This window comes from Pangasianodon hypophthalmus, chromosome 4 (genome assembly GCF_027358585.1).
Source record: "Pangasianodon hypophthalmus isolate fPanHyp1 chromosome 4, fPanHyp1.pri, whole genome shotgun sequence".
Taxonomy (NCBI): domain Eukaryota; kingdom Metazoa; phylum Chordata; class Actinopteri; order Siluriformes; family Pangasiidae; genus Pangasianodon; species Pangasianodon hypophthalmus.
The window spans coordinates 19115287-19130423 of record NC_069713.1 but is presented as its reverse complement, the minus strand read 5'-3'; the positions used below and the strand labels follow the sequence as shown (position 1 = coordinate 19130423).

General features: G+C 38.3%; 2 protein-coding genes across 2 annotated transcripts in view; one reads left to right on the top strand and one right to left on the bottom strand.

Annotated features, from left to right (window-relative positions):
* Positions 1-4301: 4301 nt before the first annotated feature.
* gba3 (glucosidase, beta, acid 3) lies at positions 4302-8378 on the bottom strand. The gene is made up of 5 exons (XM_026936118.3): positions 8136-8378; positions 7160-7384; positions 5851-6653; positions 5609-5732; positions 4302-5333 (listed from the first exon to the last, which is right to left on the bottom strand). Exons 1-5 carry the CDS (start codon positions 8218-8220, stop codon positions 5125-5127), a joined length of 1446 nt encoding a protein of 481 aa, XP_026791919.3. The 5' UTR covers positions 8221-8378; the 3' UTR covers positions 4302-5124.
* A 3568-nt stretch (positions 8379-11946) lies between these two features.
* The window catches only part of adgra3 (adhesion G protein-coupled receptor A3), a 34783-nt gene continuing 31592 nt past the window's right edge, over positions 11947-15137 (top strand). Inside the window, exon 1 of the mRNA XM_026936913.3 lies at positions 11947-13177. Within this exon, the coding sequence (XP_026792714.3) occupies positions 12969-13177 (209 nt within the window). The 5' untranslated portion in view covers positions 11947-12968. The remainder of the gene's footprint in view (positions 13178-15137) is intronic.

The window sequence follows — 15137 nt, the reverse complement described above, 5'->3', positions numbered from 1 at the left end:
CAAACATAACTAGAACCCACAATCAGAAACCATGCACAGAAAGGCTGGGAGATTTAGGAAGTAAGCATCTGGAATAAGGCTTAGGACTGTGATGTTGCATGCCACAGTGACTTCTTCTAAGTCTGTCATATTGTTTGGGTACAAAAAGTTACCAGGTATTAAAGTAAGATAGCTGGTAAACTTGCACTATCCATTTAGCCACAGTTTCCTTTCAAATTTGCTACCGTATTTATGGTACGAAATTGACAACAGAATATCATGTGTGTATGTCAGAAAAAAGAGGGAGAACGCCTCTGAGGTGACAGAGGTATCTAGTGGCTTCAGTTCCAGCAATAAGACCAACAAAAAGATTATCGTCTGCAGCATCATGAAATCTCTGAAAGTACACTATGAGGTCTACGAGAGTATTTTCATTCTGGTGAGCTGGAAATTTAATTCAATGCTGCGTCTTTAGCTACTTTGAATAAAGAAAGACGTTTAGAGTTCTTGCATCCTTCTCTCTTTCTTTCTTTGCTGACATAATTTGCATAATTAATTATATTTACATATCCTGAGAAAGGGATGAAATCATTAACATATAAGATCATCACTAGGAATTTTTGAAAGCGGTGATGGTTCAAGCAAGGCTGAAGTCAGGGGCAGACTGCAGGTCTGAATGACTTCACTATAGCTCCAAAGCTTTACTGCTTTCCATAAACAAGTTTTTTTAAATGAATTCCCCTGCTAGTTGTGTGGCTATGGATCGATCTGAGGAAATATTTGAAGACATGTAGGTCACATACTAAGTAAAAGCTCCACAACTAACCTCATTTTGAATGACTGTCACAATTTGACATGTGTGAACCCATAAGTCTTGAGTAACTACCCAGTTGTGAATTCCACAGAAGCTTCCACAAAAGCATGAGAATAAGCACTCAAGTCACACCAGAGGACATTCTGGATCATTAGTCTACCTATTGTTTGTTACCTCATATGGTATATTTATGAAAATATCTTGCCTTTGCACCACGTAAAGCCATTTATTTTGAGTTCTCCATAAGCACATCATGTAGTGAGCATTATCTGCTTGATGAAAACATCAGTTATAAACAAGTAGCATGTGTGGGCAATATGGCAATTCAATATCTCTGAAACTATAATGCAAAATAGTTTAGAGTTTTTATATCCTCTTTAAAAATCTCTTTTAAGTAAAAGAAAAAGAAAACCAGCCTGAGTGGTTGAGCAAACGCATGAGACCAGATGCTTTTCTCATTTCGCCCTCCTCCTTCTCTCCTGAGAATTAGGTAGAAAGAATATAGAAAGTAAAGGTGATGGAAAGATGGCCCTCTCAACCTTGTGTTTCTTTTTCTCCTTTCAAATGATGAGCAAAAGAGAGAACAGAGTGTTCAAGGGTAAAGAGGGATCCTATACATGCTCTCTCAGGCTGATTATCAAAGAAACTATTTCATTACCAACTTACTTACGGGAATATGCAAATGAGAGAGATCAGTAATAGACGACGTAATTATTTACCACAAGTCAATCCCCCTGTACCTGTGTGAAATATATAAGCCCAAAACATAAGCCCTACACTTTGTACACATTACATAATTGAGATAGTTAATTAAATCAGCCAAATAATTCAGTTAATTCATATTAAGGAAATGAGTTCCCTCGACACAGAACATTTCATTATGCCTGTTAACAAGTTAACTCTGGTCAACTACAAATGTGCCTCCCATGCTAGTCTGCTAATAAGATCATCTGTACAGAGGCCCACTGCAAAATATGATTAAATGTAACAATTAAAAATACTAATGTCTCCTCAGAAGGGACGTACCTGCTCACATGATGTATCTGCAGCTATAACTGGAGAGGACGGTTTCTGCTGGCACAAACTTGACAAATCTCAAGAGCATTATTCCCAAGGCTATTAAAACACTGTACGCATGAATAAGGTAACACTTCGCTTGAACCCTGTGGTATAAGAGTGGTGTGAACGTGTCCTAGAAAATACATACAGTGGATATAAAAAGTTTTCTTACAAAAAGAAAAGAAAGAGGTTTACATTGGGACTGCAACAAAAAAAAAATCGCAGGAGTGGGAGACTTACTTTTAGGCAGACGGGAGAGGGTGGTTTTTACTTTCAGGAAGGTGGGAGCACGTGCTCAGATATGAAGCTTTCAGGAAAAAGAAAGGGCACATTCATTAACACAGGAGTGCACTGGCATGGCAGGTTGCTTGTGCAGCACTGTGGAACACACTTGCCACATTCATTCCTTCTTCAGTAAATTCTTTATCCTGGTCCAAGTCACTTTCATTATATGTATTGATTTCTTTATATTTTTAAAATAGGACTGACTAAGGTTGTCAGAAAATATCATGGACAGGTACGAACAAAACTAATAACTGTGGGAGCAGGTGGAATTGGTCAACTTTTCTACAGGAGTTGCTGTAAAATTGGTCAGAATTGGTGTAAAATTGGTCAGAATTTCTTTGGGGGAAGGCGGGAGTGGGATTAAAAAATCAGTCCTGCTCATAACTCTGGCTAAAAATTTAATTACAATTCTAATTTACAATAATTATAATTGGATATTATAATAATTCATATTATTATTTGATTATGATAATAAATAACAGTATAGGCACCATTAAACCAAAAAATATATAGATAGATAGATTTACACTAAAAGGCTGATGTACAGTGGAATAACGTGTGGAAATTTTAATTAAATGCATCAAACAGAGCAAGAGAATGCCTTCCGTGATGTAACCATGATGACAACCATTACACGGTAATCTTTTGATACATAGGGCGGGGATTAAATGTTAGCTAAATAAACTGACAATGAGCTTATGACCCTGCCAGACTTAGCAATGTCATTGGTAGAATCCATAACCTTTCATGAATAATGATGTTAGAAAAGTGATATTTCTTATGAGGTCAGAGTGGTGTAACATATTTCATCGAGCATTTTGACACCTGTCATTGTAAGTCATAACATAAAGCAAAAAATTAGTGTGCAACATAAACTGTCATGACAACAACCATTATGGCAGCTATCATGACAATTAAGTAATGTTAATAGGCCGCTGTTATACAACTGCTATATCATGCAAACTGCCATGCCATTTTTATGACACGGTTAGTTATATTTCTTATGAGGCAGGGTTCATGTACAGTGTTAGAATGAATGATTTAAATGGCAAAGAGCGTTAGTCAATGAGAGCAGTAGAAGACCATCAATCACACTTTTCATAACTGACTGGCGTTATGGTTTGTCTCTGCCCTCACGTGGCTAAGAGTCATTCAGTTATTAGGTTTTAATACAAATACTGTCTATATATGACATCTTGTTAAAACAAAAACAGCATATACGTTGTCTAGGATGCAATACTTATGAGGCTCAATAATGAAATGTTATATTTCTAAATTTATTCAGAAGAAGTGAATATGAGCCAGCTCTCTTCAGATGCTTGTGGATGAGTACATCAGCTCTGGATCCATCAATACCCTGACCAGGACAAGATGGCTGCTGAAGGTGAATGAATGGTTTTACAATTCCATATTATATGATCTAGATAGTATCTAAAATTTGGTGATTTTTAACAGGGGCAAAAATAGCATTGCTTGAAAATTGGTTGAAAATCATTATACAGGGGAAAATAGTATTTATTTCTAAGACTACTGTGGCAAGGGAATATCATTAATGTTGAAGTTATAATTTGACACTATTTACTAAAGTATCTGTGTTGAAAAGCTTGCAATTACTCCTGAAGAGAACTGAATTTCTTTAAGTCAACTTCTACAGTAATAAAAATCCAACATATTTTATTATCAGATTAAAACATTAACACCAGCCACATTATGCTAAATGATACTCGCCTTTTGATCAATGTGTAACACAGTGCTAGTTCCTAAGGCACTCTGCTGTAACTGAAATCATCTGTATGTGTGATACTTTTTTGCACCACAATGTGGCAGTGCTCATCAACAAAACAGACACAGAGTAGCTGTGGCGTCTCTCAACCTTTCATCCTGTCTTTCATATACTCCTCAAATCAAAACAATACCAAAGCTATAATTTATTAAGCTTTTCAAGCTTGTTCCCTAAACTGCACAGCATGTAGATGTCAATATGTGACTGATCAGTCATGTATTTAACCATTACCTGTGGCCATCAAGCACATGCTATATATATATATATATATATATATATATATATATATATATATATATATATATATATATACACATACATACATATACATATATATCTCATGTGCTATACTATATATAGTACTGTGGCACATGCAAAGAACTACTATAAAGCAAAGATGCCTTTAAAAATAATGAAATTAAATGTTTCTATATAAAAACAATACTATAAAGAGCAGTAAACAGTAATAAACTAAACAAAGGCAACATCTGTTAACTTCGCTTTTTTAAATTAATAGTCTCAGGTATAATTAGTGCAGTTTTATAAGGAAATTAGCTTATAAGTTTTACAGAGCATCTTTTAGAACCAGCCACAGTTCTTCTTGAGACTCTGACTTCTTTTTTTGCATGCAAAACCCAGCAGCCTTCATTATGTTATTTATTCGAAAAGTGGTCTTGTACGTAATATGTCGCTTTGTTTACTGACAAACATTGTACTGTAACATTTAACTTTTTACTGGAAAATTAATGTTTGGAAATCTAAAATGTTTTTTGTACTGACTCAATTATACAGAAGGCACTAAATAAACATCTATAACAACATTTGAACTTAAAAACAAAACAAAACAGGGTGACCAAGACTTTTGCACAGTACTGCATATGTACTGTATAGATTCTTCATGGATTCCAAAATTCACAATTTACACAATTTTTTGTGACAGGCTATTGTAAAAGCTCCTCTGCAATCAAAATTATCACACCTTGTATAAAAAAAAAATCCTTGGATCAGCTAAACATACATTACTCATAGTGCATTAAAAAGTGCTACAGGTCTATATTCTATAGTTTGCATATTTCTGGATTTTACAAACTACTAAATTAGTCAATAAAATCATAAAAATTTCAACTACTTTGTTTGTTCTTGGTGCTATTCAAGTGTTCAAACATTCAAATTAGTGTCTAGTACAGATATCAGAGTGCTGACTTCAGCTGTCCAGCTTGTTATAGGTGCGGTATCTTTTTATTATAGCTGCATACTCTCTACCAGAGCGGTACATGGTGCGCTTTAGCTCAGCGCTGGAGAAGTCCACATGGAAGAGGCCAAATCTCACACTGAAACCATCTGACCACTCAAAGTTATCCAGAAGTGACCAGGAAAAATATCCTCTCACATTCACACCATCATCTGTGATAGCTAGAAAACAATACAAGGCATTGAATTAATGGCATGAAAACAATAAAATATCATGTCAAAGTTTCAGTGTACTGTATATGTACACACACATACGCTGTTTTATATATATACACACACATATATATACATAGACACACACACACACACATCAGAGTACAAAAACCTGTACTACAATTAAATTTTAATTAATCGACCTTTGTACTAAGGAATACTATATATTTTTATTCATTTATTGCAGCATGTGTAAAGCATAAAGTTCACTGCTATTGCAAGACCTTTTGATACTTGCTGAAGTACATCCTGATAAAACTGGCAGCGATCAATGTCTTCGAATTCCACAGGCCCTATCTGTGAGAAGCCATTTTCAGTGATGTAAATGGCTGGGTTGTTGTAAGTCTCCTGAGGAACAAAACATTCATAAAAATAAAGTTGAGAATCTGTAAATGTAACGTCAAAAATACAAGGTGCATAAATACAACATAGCATAAATAATATCTCTCAATTCTCATAAACATACCTTTGTGTATTTTAGCAACTTGCGCAGTCCTTCAGGCACGACAGCAAGCCAGGACACACCACTCACTGGCCATGATGGATCTATTATAGCTTCTGCTCCCTGGTCCCCTGTGAAACTGAGATCACTGGGACGAGAGCTTGCGTCCTTCACTTTGCGTGATGTATAGTAGTTCAGTGCAAAGAAATCTGCTGTGCCTAAGGGCTTGGGCTCGTCGTCTGAAAACTTGGGCAAACGCTCCCCCTCAGTAAATCCTAGTTTAAGGTTCTGGGCCTCAATCCTGGACTTCATGGACTCTGGGTAGTCCCCTGTGCCAAACACTGGGCAAGCAAACCAGCCTAGGTTAAAGTCCATGTATCGCTGAGTGGCAGCCACATCTTCAAAACAGCATGGGTCTAAAGGTTCAGCCCAGTCACTGTTAAGAGCTATGGACACCTTTCCTCCCTGCAGGCATCTGAAGTGGGCATTATAGCTATGCCAGGCTCTAGCATGGGCACGCAGCATGTTGTGACCAACTAGGTAGACTGAGGTCCCTGGTTCTTTAAGGCCAGGGGCAAAAAGGCCATTCTCATACCCAAGTTTAGCGCACACATACGGCTCATTCAGTGTAATCCAAAGCTTCACCCTGTCCCCAAAAGTCTTAAAGCAAAACTGAGCATACGAGTCAAAAACATCTGCAATCTCTGGAGATTTCCAACCACCATGGTCCTGCAGAGCCTGAGGCAAGTCAAAGTGGTTCAGGGTGACCATGGGCATAACAGCGTTTGCGATTAGGTCATCAATCACTTTGTTATAGTATCCTACACCTGGGGAATAAAACAGAAATGAGTTAATTCTCTGGGAAGTAATATGCAGAAAAACATTGATTATTAACACAATAGCCTTATATGGTCTTAAGTTAAATTTACAGTTGCGTATTAGGAAAAATTAGAAATAGAAAGAAATTTATTTCAGCCAAAACTTTTAGTGCATTAAATTTCACAGAGGATTGTTAATTTTCACAATTAAGAAGCTAGGGTTAGATATTGAGATTTTTGGATCTCCTCAGTTGTACATTTTCACAAAACAGAAGCCATGGGGATGCAACGTTTGGCACTCAAAAATGTATATTATATTCACTGCATATTTACTATACACCTATGCCTACAGAATTACATATTTCCATAGATAAAGGTCCTGTGGATATTGCCAAAAAATACTATGCCGAATTTTGTGTGCTTTTTTATAATATTGTAGATTACTGATTATTAGTCATAGCTTTTCCATTTTGATTTTCTGCCATAAATAGTTTATCACTTTCCAGACAGAGCACCTTGTGGGTTGACAAAACGTGTGGTTCCATCAGGAAGCAACCGTGACCAGGAGAAGGACAGACGGTAGTGTGTGAGGCCTAACTGCTGGATACACTTCAGGTCCTCATCCCAAAGCTGGTAGCTGTTACAGGCCACATCTCCAGTGTGATCCTCAAACACTCGGCCTTTACTGTGGCAAAAAGTGTCCCATATGCTGGGGCCTTTACCGTCCATATCCCAGCCCCCTGCACAAACACTCAAAAGTTATAGGAAACACTTTAAAAGATATCTTGCTTTAAAATATAATATGTATAACAATGATTGGCACAGCGGGTAGCGTTGCTGCTTCACAGCTCCAGGATCGATCCTGAGCTCTGGTTACTGTATGTGCCGAGTTTCACATGTTCTCTTGTTTCCTCCCACCTCCCAAAAACATTGGTTTAGTGTGCTAATTTGCCCCTCAGTGTGAACGTATGTATAAATGTGTGTGCCCATAGTGCCCTGCAATGAACTGGTGTCCCGTCCAGGGTGTATTCTTGTCTCATGCCCAGCGTTCGTGAGACAGACTCAGGATCCACCACTACCCTGACCAGGATAAAGTGGTTGCTGAAGATCAACTGAATGAATGGTTTCTTCAAATTTTGAAATACAACATGTGTAACTATGATTTGTATTACTATTATTCATCCTTTAATTTGTATTGAAGTGGTTTCTTTTGCAACATTACTTTAGATTGCAGCTGTAGAATACATTCAATACTGCTTACTAGCTTACTAAATAGTAGGCAAAGTCTAAATAGTACACAACTTGAGCACTGGCATACTATTTAGTACGATAGTAGGCTATACATGCCGTTCAAACAGCAGCTAGAGAAGGAAACAGCCGAAATTTGAGAAACTAGTGTCAAAGACTATTAAGGAGAGGTTATTAAAGTTTATTAAAGAGCTCAAACAAACTGTCATGCATGGGGTCATAGTGGAAGTGCAGTTAATCTACCTTCGATTTGGTAAGCGGCTGTTGCAGCTCCCCATGCAAAGTCAGCTGGAAAACCTTCGACAGACATATTTTTATTAAGAGCCATTTTGCGTGCGTTTAGCAGTGAGTAGCAGGCGAACTACAGCCTTTCTTTCACCTGTCACTCACTGTTATAGCGCAACTTTAATTGCCGCCGTATTTACAGCACCAGGAAATCCAGCGTGGAGCGTCAGCACGTACAGCGTGTGCGTAGCCTACGTCATCACGTACAGAAGGAAAAAAAAATCTGTTCCTAGAGCAGGGGTTCTGAAAGATTTTGTAGCCAGGGAATCTTTAAATTGTAAAATAAACCCCACGGAACATCTCAGTACAAATTTATTTTATGGCCCTTATTTCAATAATAATGTATACAATAATATTTTAAACATTTATTAGAGCCTTGGAGCTTTTTATTACTCAACCTTCCACAGACAGAACACATTAGGTCCATTGTTGATAGTTGATAGTAAATGCTGTTGAGTTATTGTTGTTTGGATTAAACTTCAAATCAAGGAACCAGTCAAAAATTCAAATATGAAAAAGATAAAATCACAGACCCATGGAGGTCCCCGGACCCTACTTTGAGAAGGACTGTTTTACACTCCTGTGGTACTGTATCCCAAGATATATATTGCGAAAAGCTCACTGCTGCCTTTCTACACCACAGAGGGTATGAAGTAAAGCCTTTATACGCTACGGAGTGCACTCAATGTCCCTGATTGAGTCATTTGTTCATTTACTAGTCAATGAAGATAAACTTCCTGCTTCAGTCTTCAGTCAACAAAATGCCATATGTTTTTAGAAAATGCCACTGTCGTTATAGTAAAGGACTGTCAGAACTTGCACAAATAGAAAAACAAGTCTTGCCTCTGTCTTTATACAGTTGCATGCAATGTCTGCTCTCCCCTCTGTTGCAGGCTACCCACAGCTACGAGTCTGAGCTTGCCTGACCTCTGTAGACCCACAATGAATACAATACATCCAGGATTGTGGAGGATTGTGTTACAGTTGTAATATGTTTAGTTGACAGGTAATTTGCTTTGGCAGTTACATCATGAATCCATCAATTAGTATTTTGTTAAATTGTAGGCTGTGATTAGACATTTTAACACCACAAAGTATAATATAAAGAGATATATTATATATGCTATAAATGGCATCCAACATCTACACGCGGCTTAGTTAGTATGCCTAAATTCATAGTGCTGCTTTTTATTCTGCTGCAGATAAGAAATGAGTGTCATTAAATACTAAGTACACAATTATTTGTCATTATTCTGGGCTCTCTTATTAAGCCCAATTTTGTTTAGTAAATTAGGCCACTTACATTTTCATTTAAGTGAAGAATAACTGACCAAGTGGCACAAAAAAGCCGATTAATCATCCATATTTTAATGCACTCAGTGTACCATTTACACAAGCTTTTAATTTCATTTAAAAAAAATAGATTTCTTTCTTTTTTTGTCAGGTCAACACAGTTTACAAGAAAGATAAATGTTGTTGTTCTTCTTCTTTCAGCTGCTCCTGTTAGGGGTTGCCACAGCAGATCATTGGTCTGCATATTTGATTTGGCAGAGGTTTTTAACACCAGATGCCCTTCCCAGCACAATCCTCCCCAATTTTATCTGGGCTTGGGACTGGCACTGGGAGTGCACTATCATTTGCAACCCCAGGGGCTGGGGTTGGTTCCCTGGCCAGGAATCAAACCCAGGCTGCAGCAGTGAGAGCCCCATGGCCTAACCACTATTCCTCCAGGGACCCGGAAAGGAAGACAATAAATAATGTACAATAGATAGATAGATAGATAGATAGATACATACATACAGCACAAACAGAATAAATTGGTTAAAAAGTGATTAAACATTTATATAGATTTCATTACTTTTGCACATAAAATACAATGTATACTCATTAGTTAACAAAGTTAACAAACTGTACAATGAATTCCTCAAGGGTTTTTGGATGATTAACAGTTCTACTTTCCTCAGGAGTATTACTTAGAACATCTTCTGAAAGAGAAATCATCTGTTGTTGGGTTTTAACAGAGGATTCTACAAAGAACACTGAAGCATTCTCATTCAGGGAAAAACACAAGCCATGATACAGGATTTAATATTTTTCCCTGTGAGTGTAGTATTAACAGCACATTTAGTTTTATCCTCCCAATAAGTCATTCTTACTATTCTACTAAACTTTTTTTTTACACACCAAAGATCCATAGGCACCTTATTGTTGTTGTTGTTGTTCTTCTTCTTCTTCTTATGTCAGCCCATAGAACTGTCTGGTAAAATGTAGTGAAATTTGGCACACTGATTAGGGAGGGTCTGAGGAACATTCTGACCAAATTTGGGCCAAGTGCTGCCAACTCTCTAGTGCCACCATCTAGTCAAAGTTGGGTGTAATATGGAAGTATGTTTATGGTCATAACTTTTGAACTGTGTGTACAAAATTTAAAAGCTTCTCTGGGTCAAGATGAGTTCAGCACTTTCCTGTGATGTCAATTTCTTCCTAATTAGATTTTACGCCATCTTGGATTTTGTCAAAAACTGTTTTTTTTTTTGCAATTCCTCCTACAAATTTTGTCCAATCATAACCAAATTTGGCATTTGTCATCTTCAGAGTAAGCCTCACAAAAATTATCAAAAGAATTTTGATACTCCAAACAGTTTGCCCGTAATGGACCAACAAATCTGACAGTGAAGCCGCCAAACAGGGAGTGAGGCTGTATCTCAGCAATGAGCTTGCAGACTGACACAAATCTTGGTAGCCATCTTCAGGACCATGCCCTGAGGCTATGCCACAAATTTAGTGACAGTGCCACTTACTGGTAAAAAGTTAATAAAAACAATAACATGCCAAAAATGCTTCCATCTAAGTGCCATTTTTGCTACTCGTCCTCCAACTTTAGTCCCATCTTCACCAAATATGACTGACATCATCTTAAACTTTTCAAAGGAACTTTGATATTCAAAACCGTTCTCCCATAACGGACTGGCAAATGCATCAAACAGGATGACAGGGTGTATCTCAGTAAGATATTTGCATATTGTCATGAGACTTGATCTTCAGGACCTGGCCTTAATGTTCCCAAAAGGTGTTAATAACAGCACCACCTGTGTTCAAAAACTGTGACAACTTCCATCATTTTTCTGATTTAATTTTAAAAACTTCACAGTTCTACATTCCTAGTTCTACATTCCTATGATTCCCTAGGGTAAGCTGAAGTGAATGCTCATCAGCATCTGAATTTCAAGAGTACTTCCTGTTTGCCAATTTGAAAATCATTGAAATTTGTTTCATGCTTTACAAAAGTTATCAAATATTTTTTGATCATTTATAGAGTTTTCCATATTTTATATACTTGAATCCCTGTGCCTAAAGTTATGGCTCTGCTTTCCTGTGATAGCTTAGCGCGTCTGTGAATGCGCGGCTCACCCGTCTGGGTGCTTGGCCCCCGAAAACGCTGCTTGCAGCTTTAATTTTTTTTTCCTACTGCTTTTCAAATTCTTTACACATTGCTACATGAAATAAAATAAGTTCACTGAAATGTGAAAAACACATGGAAGTCCTACAAAATTAGATCTTTGGTTGATGTATATATGTCATATGTCATTTATTTATTTATTTATAGCTGTTGTTGTGGTTGTTGGTGGTTATGGTTGTGGTTGTTGTGGTCGTGATGGTGGTGTGTGATAGTGGACACTTGGGCTGTTTTCTCAGTGATCACTTTCTTTCAGTTGTATCACTCCTTCATGAACTGTTTTTTTTTTTTTTTATGGGAAAGGTAGCAGACTCGCGGTGACGTCATCAGCGGAAGTGGAGCACTCGGATTCACACGGACTTTAAGGAGTTCAGCAACTGCGAGCTGCTCACCGAGGCTTTACGGGGTGATATTTACGTCGAAAAGCTTTTCTTTTTTTTTTTTAATGTTCGGTAAAAAGAATCTGTGGCTCTCCACGAAGCGTATCGTATGGACTGAAGTGAAGTGAAGTGAAGTGAAGCTGCGTGGCGCGCTGCTGTGGAACAGCACTGTGTTTGCGGTGAGGAGCTGCTCTCTCACCGTGCGTTCAACTGCTGCTTTTGAGAAGTTAGCAGGCTGGCGCTTGTGTTTTATATTTTATCGTAACTGGTGTTCACTGCTGGGAGAGAGAGAGTGTGTGTGTGCAGTCAGAAGACCGTCTAAAGCAAAGGACAGGAAAGGAAAGTTGCTCTTGAGCGAAGCGTGATCAGATTTCCTGGAGTTTGTGAGTCCTGTGTTGGCTGCAGCTGTCTCTTCACCGCGCAGGAGCCTAGCTGTAAACACACACACACACACACACACGCAACAACACGACATGGATTCCAGCCAGCAAGAGCAGCTAGCGTCCAGAAATCTCAGCTGGAGTTAAAGTTTTTCTGCAGAATAGACTTTGTTGAGCAGTAGAATCGTCAGCTTTGACCGACTCAATGGCACCGAGTCGTAAAACGAGCCGACTGGAAAACAAAGGAAGGATCTCGGAGCGCTTCTCTCGACTCATTCATGTGCAGCACACAAAGCCATGGCGCATCCAAATGTGCGTGTAGACCCCAAGCTTTCAGTATGACCTAAAACGTCGAGCATATTTCCCCATATATATATATATATTTTTTTTTATTTTTTTGTCCTGGATGTGCGTTTCTTGAAGAGACAAGGAGCTCTTTTATGTGTGTGTGTGTGTGTATATATTATAAACAAACAAACAAATAAACAAACTGAAACCATCAATCCAGCATTTTGCTGCTACATTAACTTCACTGAGTTGCCCATCTGGTGCATTTCAATAGAAGAAGCTGGAAATGTCTCTCAGTGGCTGGTGTGGGCTTTTCTTAGCTTTTGTGCTGCTCGGATCTGCAAACTGTGCAGCATCTCCTGAATGTAAATCCTATGAAGAACGGTCCAAAACCGGTGGTCGGTCAGGAACAGCGGACAGGAAGGTGGTGTGTAGCAACATGGAGCTCCAGCAGGTGCTGCCTGTCACCTCTTTTCCCAACAGAACAGTCACACTGTAAGTAACCACCATCATGCTGTCTTGTTGTTTACCTCTCTGTTTTCCTTGTACTTGAGTGACACGACCTAGTGGCTCCCAAGAGCTCCTGGTGGAAGGAATGAAGGCCTATATGGTTCTCAGACTATGTACCTGGGTGTACAGCTTTTGTACATGGCACATATCTAGCCGTAGAAGTAGCATGCATTCAGCTGTACATCTTAAACACCCTGGACTTGACTCAAATCTGTACCACGGTTTAGACCTGTCATACAAACTCTGTTTTCTTTTTTCCGTCTCTTGTAAAGTTCCACTACTAGGCTGGATTTGGTTTGAGCCTGAAGTGGTGAATTTCCCGTACACAGATCCACCTGGACCACACCGTTTCTGTACCTAGATGTAGAGCTGTCACATAATACATTCATTCTCCATCTTCAACGCTCAATTTTGGCCTAACTGTAGACATGCAGAATGAATGTATTGACATGTCTTGTTTCTGTCCAACATTGATAAGGTTAGTCACAAGTCACAAACCAAGCTGGATTTTTCACCAGGCTAGGCGTCAAGCTGTCGTACAAACTCTGTAACCAACGAGCGTTTTCCATCTCTGTGCATTCGCTTGTAATATTCCACCACTCACTTTGAGTCTGAAGTATTGACCATGATGAATTTCCAAAACCTGGAAAAGGACAGCAGTCCTTTTCTGTAGCTGGGTGTAGAGCGGTCACACAAAGCATACCTACACATTCAGTCTCCATCTTCAACCCTCATCCTGCCTTGGATTTCACTTATAAGTGGACTGTAGATGTGAAGAATGGTAGATAGATATAGGCTTCCTTGAGTAGAGTAACATGTAAACATAACTTACACTCTCAGAAAAATGTGTACTAAACTGTATCTTTCCTTGTGATTAGGGTGGTACCCTCAAGGGTCCCTCTTTTGTACATTTAATATGTATCTCTTACTTGGAAACATGGCTGTAGCGTATGTTGAAAAATGATTTAAGATACTTAATTGAACCATGATTAGTATTTAGAATATATAAAAATACACTATATGCACCTTTCTAGGTAAAAGATAAATATTAAAGGAAAAAAAGGTGTACTGTACCTGTAAGGTGATGGTACCACCCCAGGCGATAAGGAAAGGTACAGTGTTGTATGCATTTTTTCAGAGTGTATGTTAGGGTTGTCACAGTGCCATAATTTTGGCTTTGATACAAACACCAAGGATAGCGTAGTCTCACAAAGGTTACTGAATAAAAGCCTTTGCTTTTGTTTTTTGTATGCAAATTAATCTGAAAACTGGTTCGAACCCTAAAGATGCTAGTTGGTACCTTTTCCCCCCAAAAAATGGATGGTAAAAGTTCCTGTTTGTAACACAATTTTTTTTGCCATGGTTGTTTTAAAGTAGGCTAAACAAAATGACACTATGGACAAATTGCTAGCACTTTGCTAAATAGCCTGTTGTAACTCTTGGTACGCAAGCTTCACAAATAGCAGGTATGAATTTCTTGTGTGTTCTGTGATGGTAGCCCTGTCTACAGGCATAATGCAACATAAATTGATATTTAGAGTGTTGAACATTAGACTTTGTTAGACAGTCTGGGGATCATTAAACTTAGAGAGAATTTGTTCAAGCTGTTATGTCAGAAAACTTCACTAATATCTATTTGCTGTGAGGAATCTCAAACAGATGTTTTCATAGATAGTGGTGGACGTTTTCAGCCAGTTGTTGTCTTATTACTCATGGACATGGATTGCATCATTCAGTTTTATCACTTTGACCGATCAGTGTTTATGTAGTGCAGATGTGACTTGTTATGTCTGTTCACTGTATACAGTCTTGTTCTACACATGTTGAAGGTATAACCAGCCCTGTTCTTTCCCTGTGTGCTCTTCTACCAAATATATAAAGATCAGATGATAGGTCTGGTGGTCTGCTTTCAAATTGAACCAGTGTATCATAATGTATAGTGCAA

What these genes read in the sequence shown, in the direction of transcription:
- gba3 (XM_026936118.3), bottom strand. Translation starts at nt 8,220, where the DNA reads ATGGCTCTTAATAAAAATATGTCTGTCGAAGGTTTTCCAGCTGACTTT. An exon ending in ACGTTTTGTCAACCCACAAG is followed by an intron (nt 6,654 to 7,159) that starts GTGCTCTGTCTG and finishes TTTATTCCCCAG; the next exon opens with GTGTAGGATACTATAACAAA. An exon ending in ACTTCAGCAAGTATCAAAAG is followed by an intron (nt 5,334 to 5,608) that starts GTCTTGCAATAG and finishes ATTGTTTTCTAG; the next exon opens with CTATCACAGATGATGGTGTG.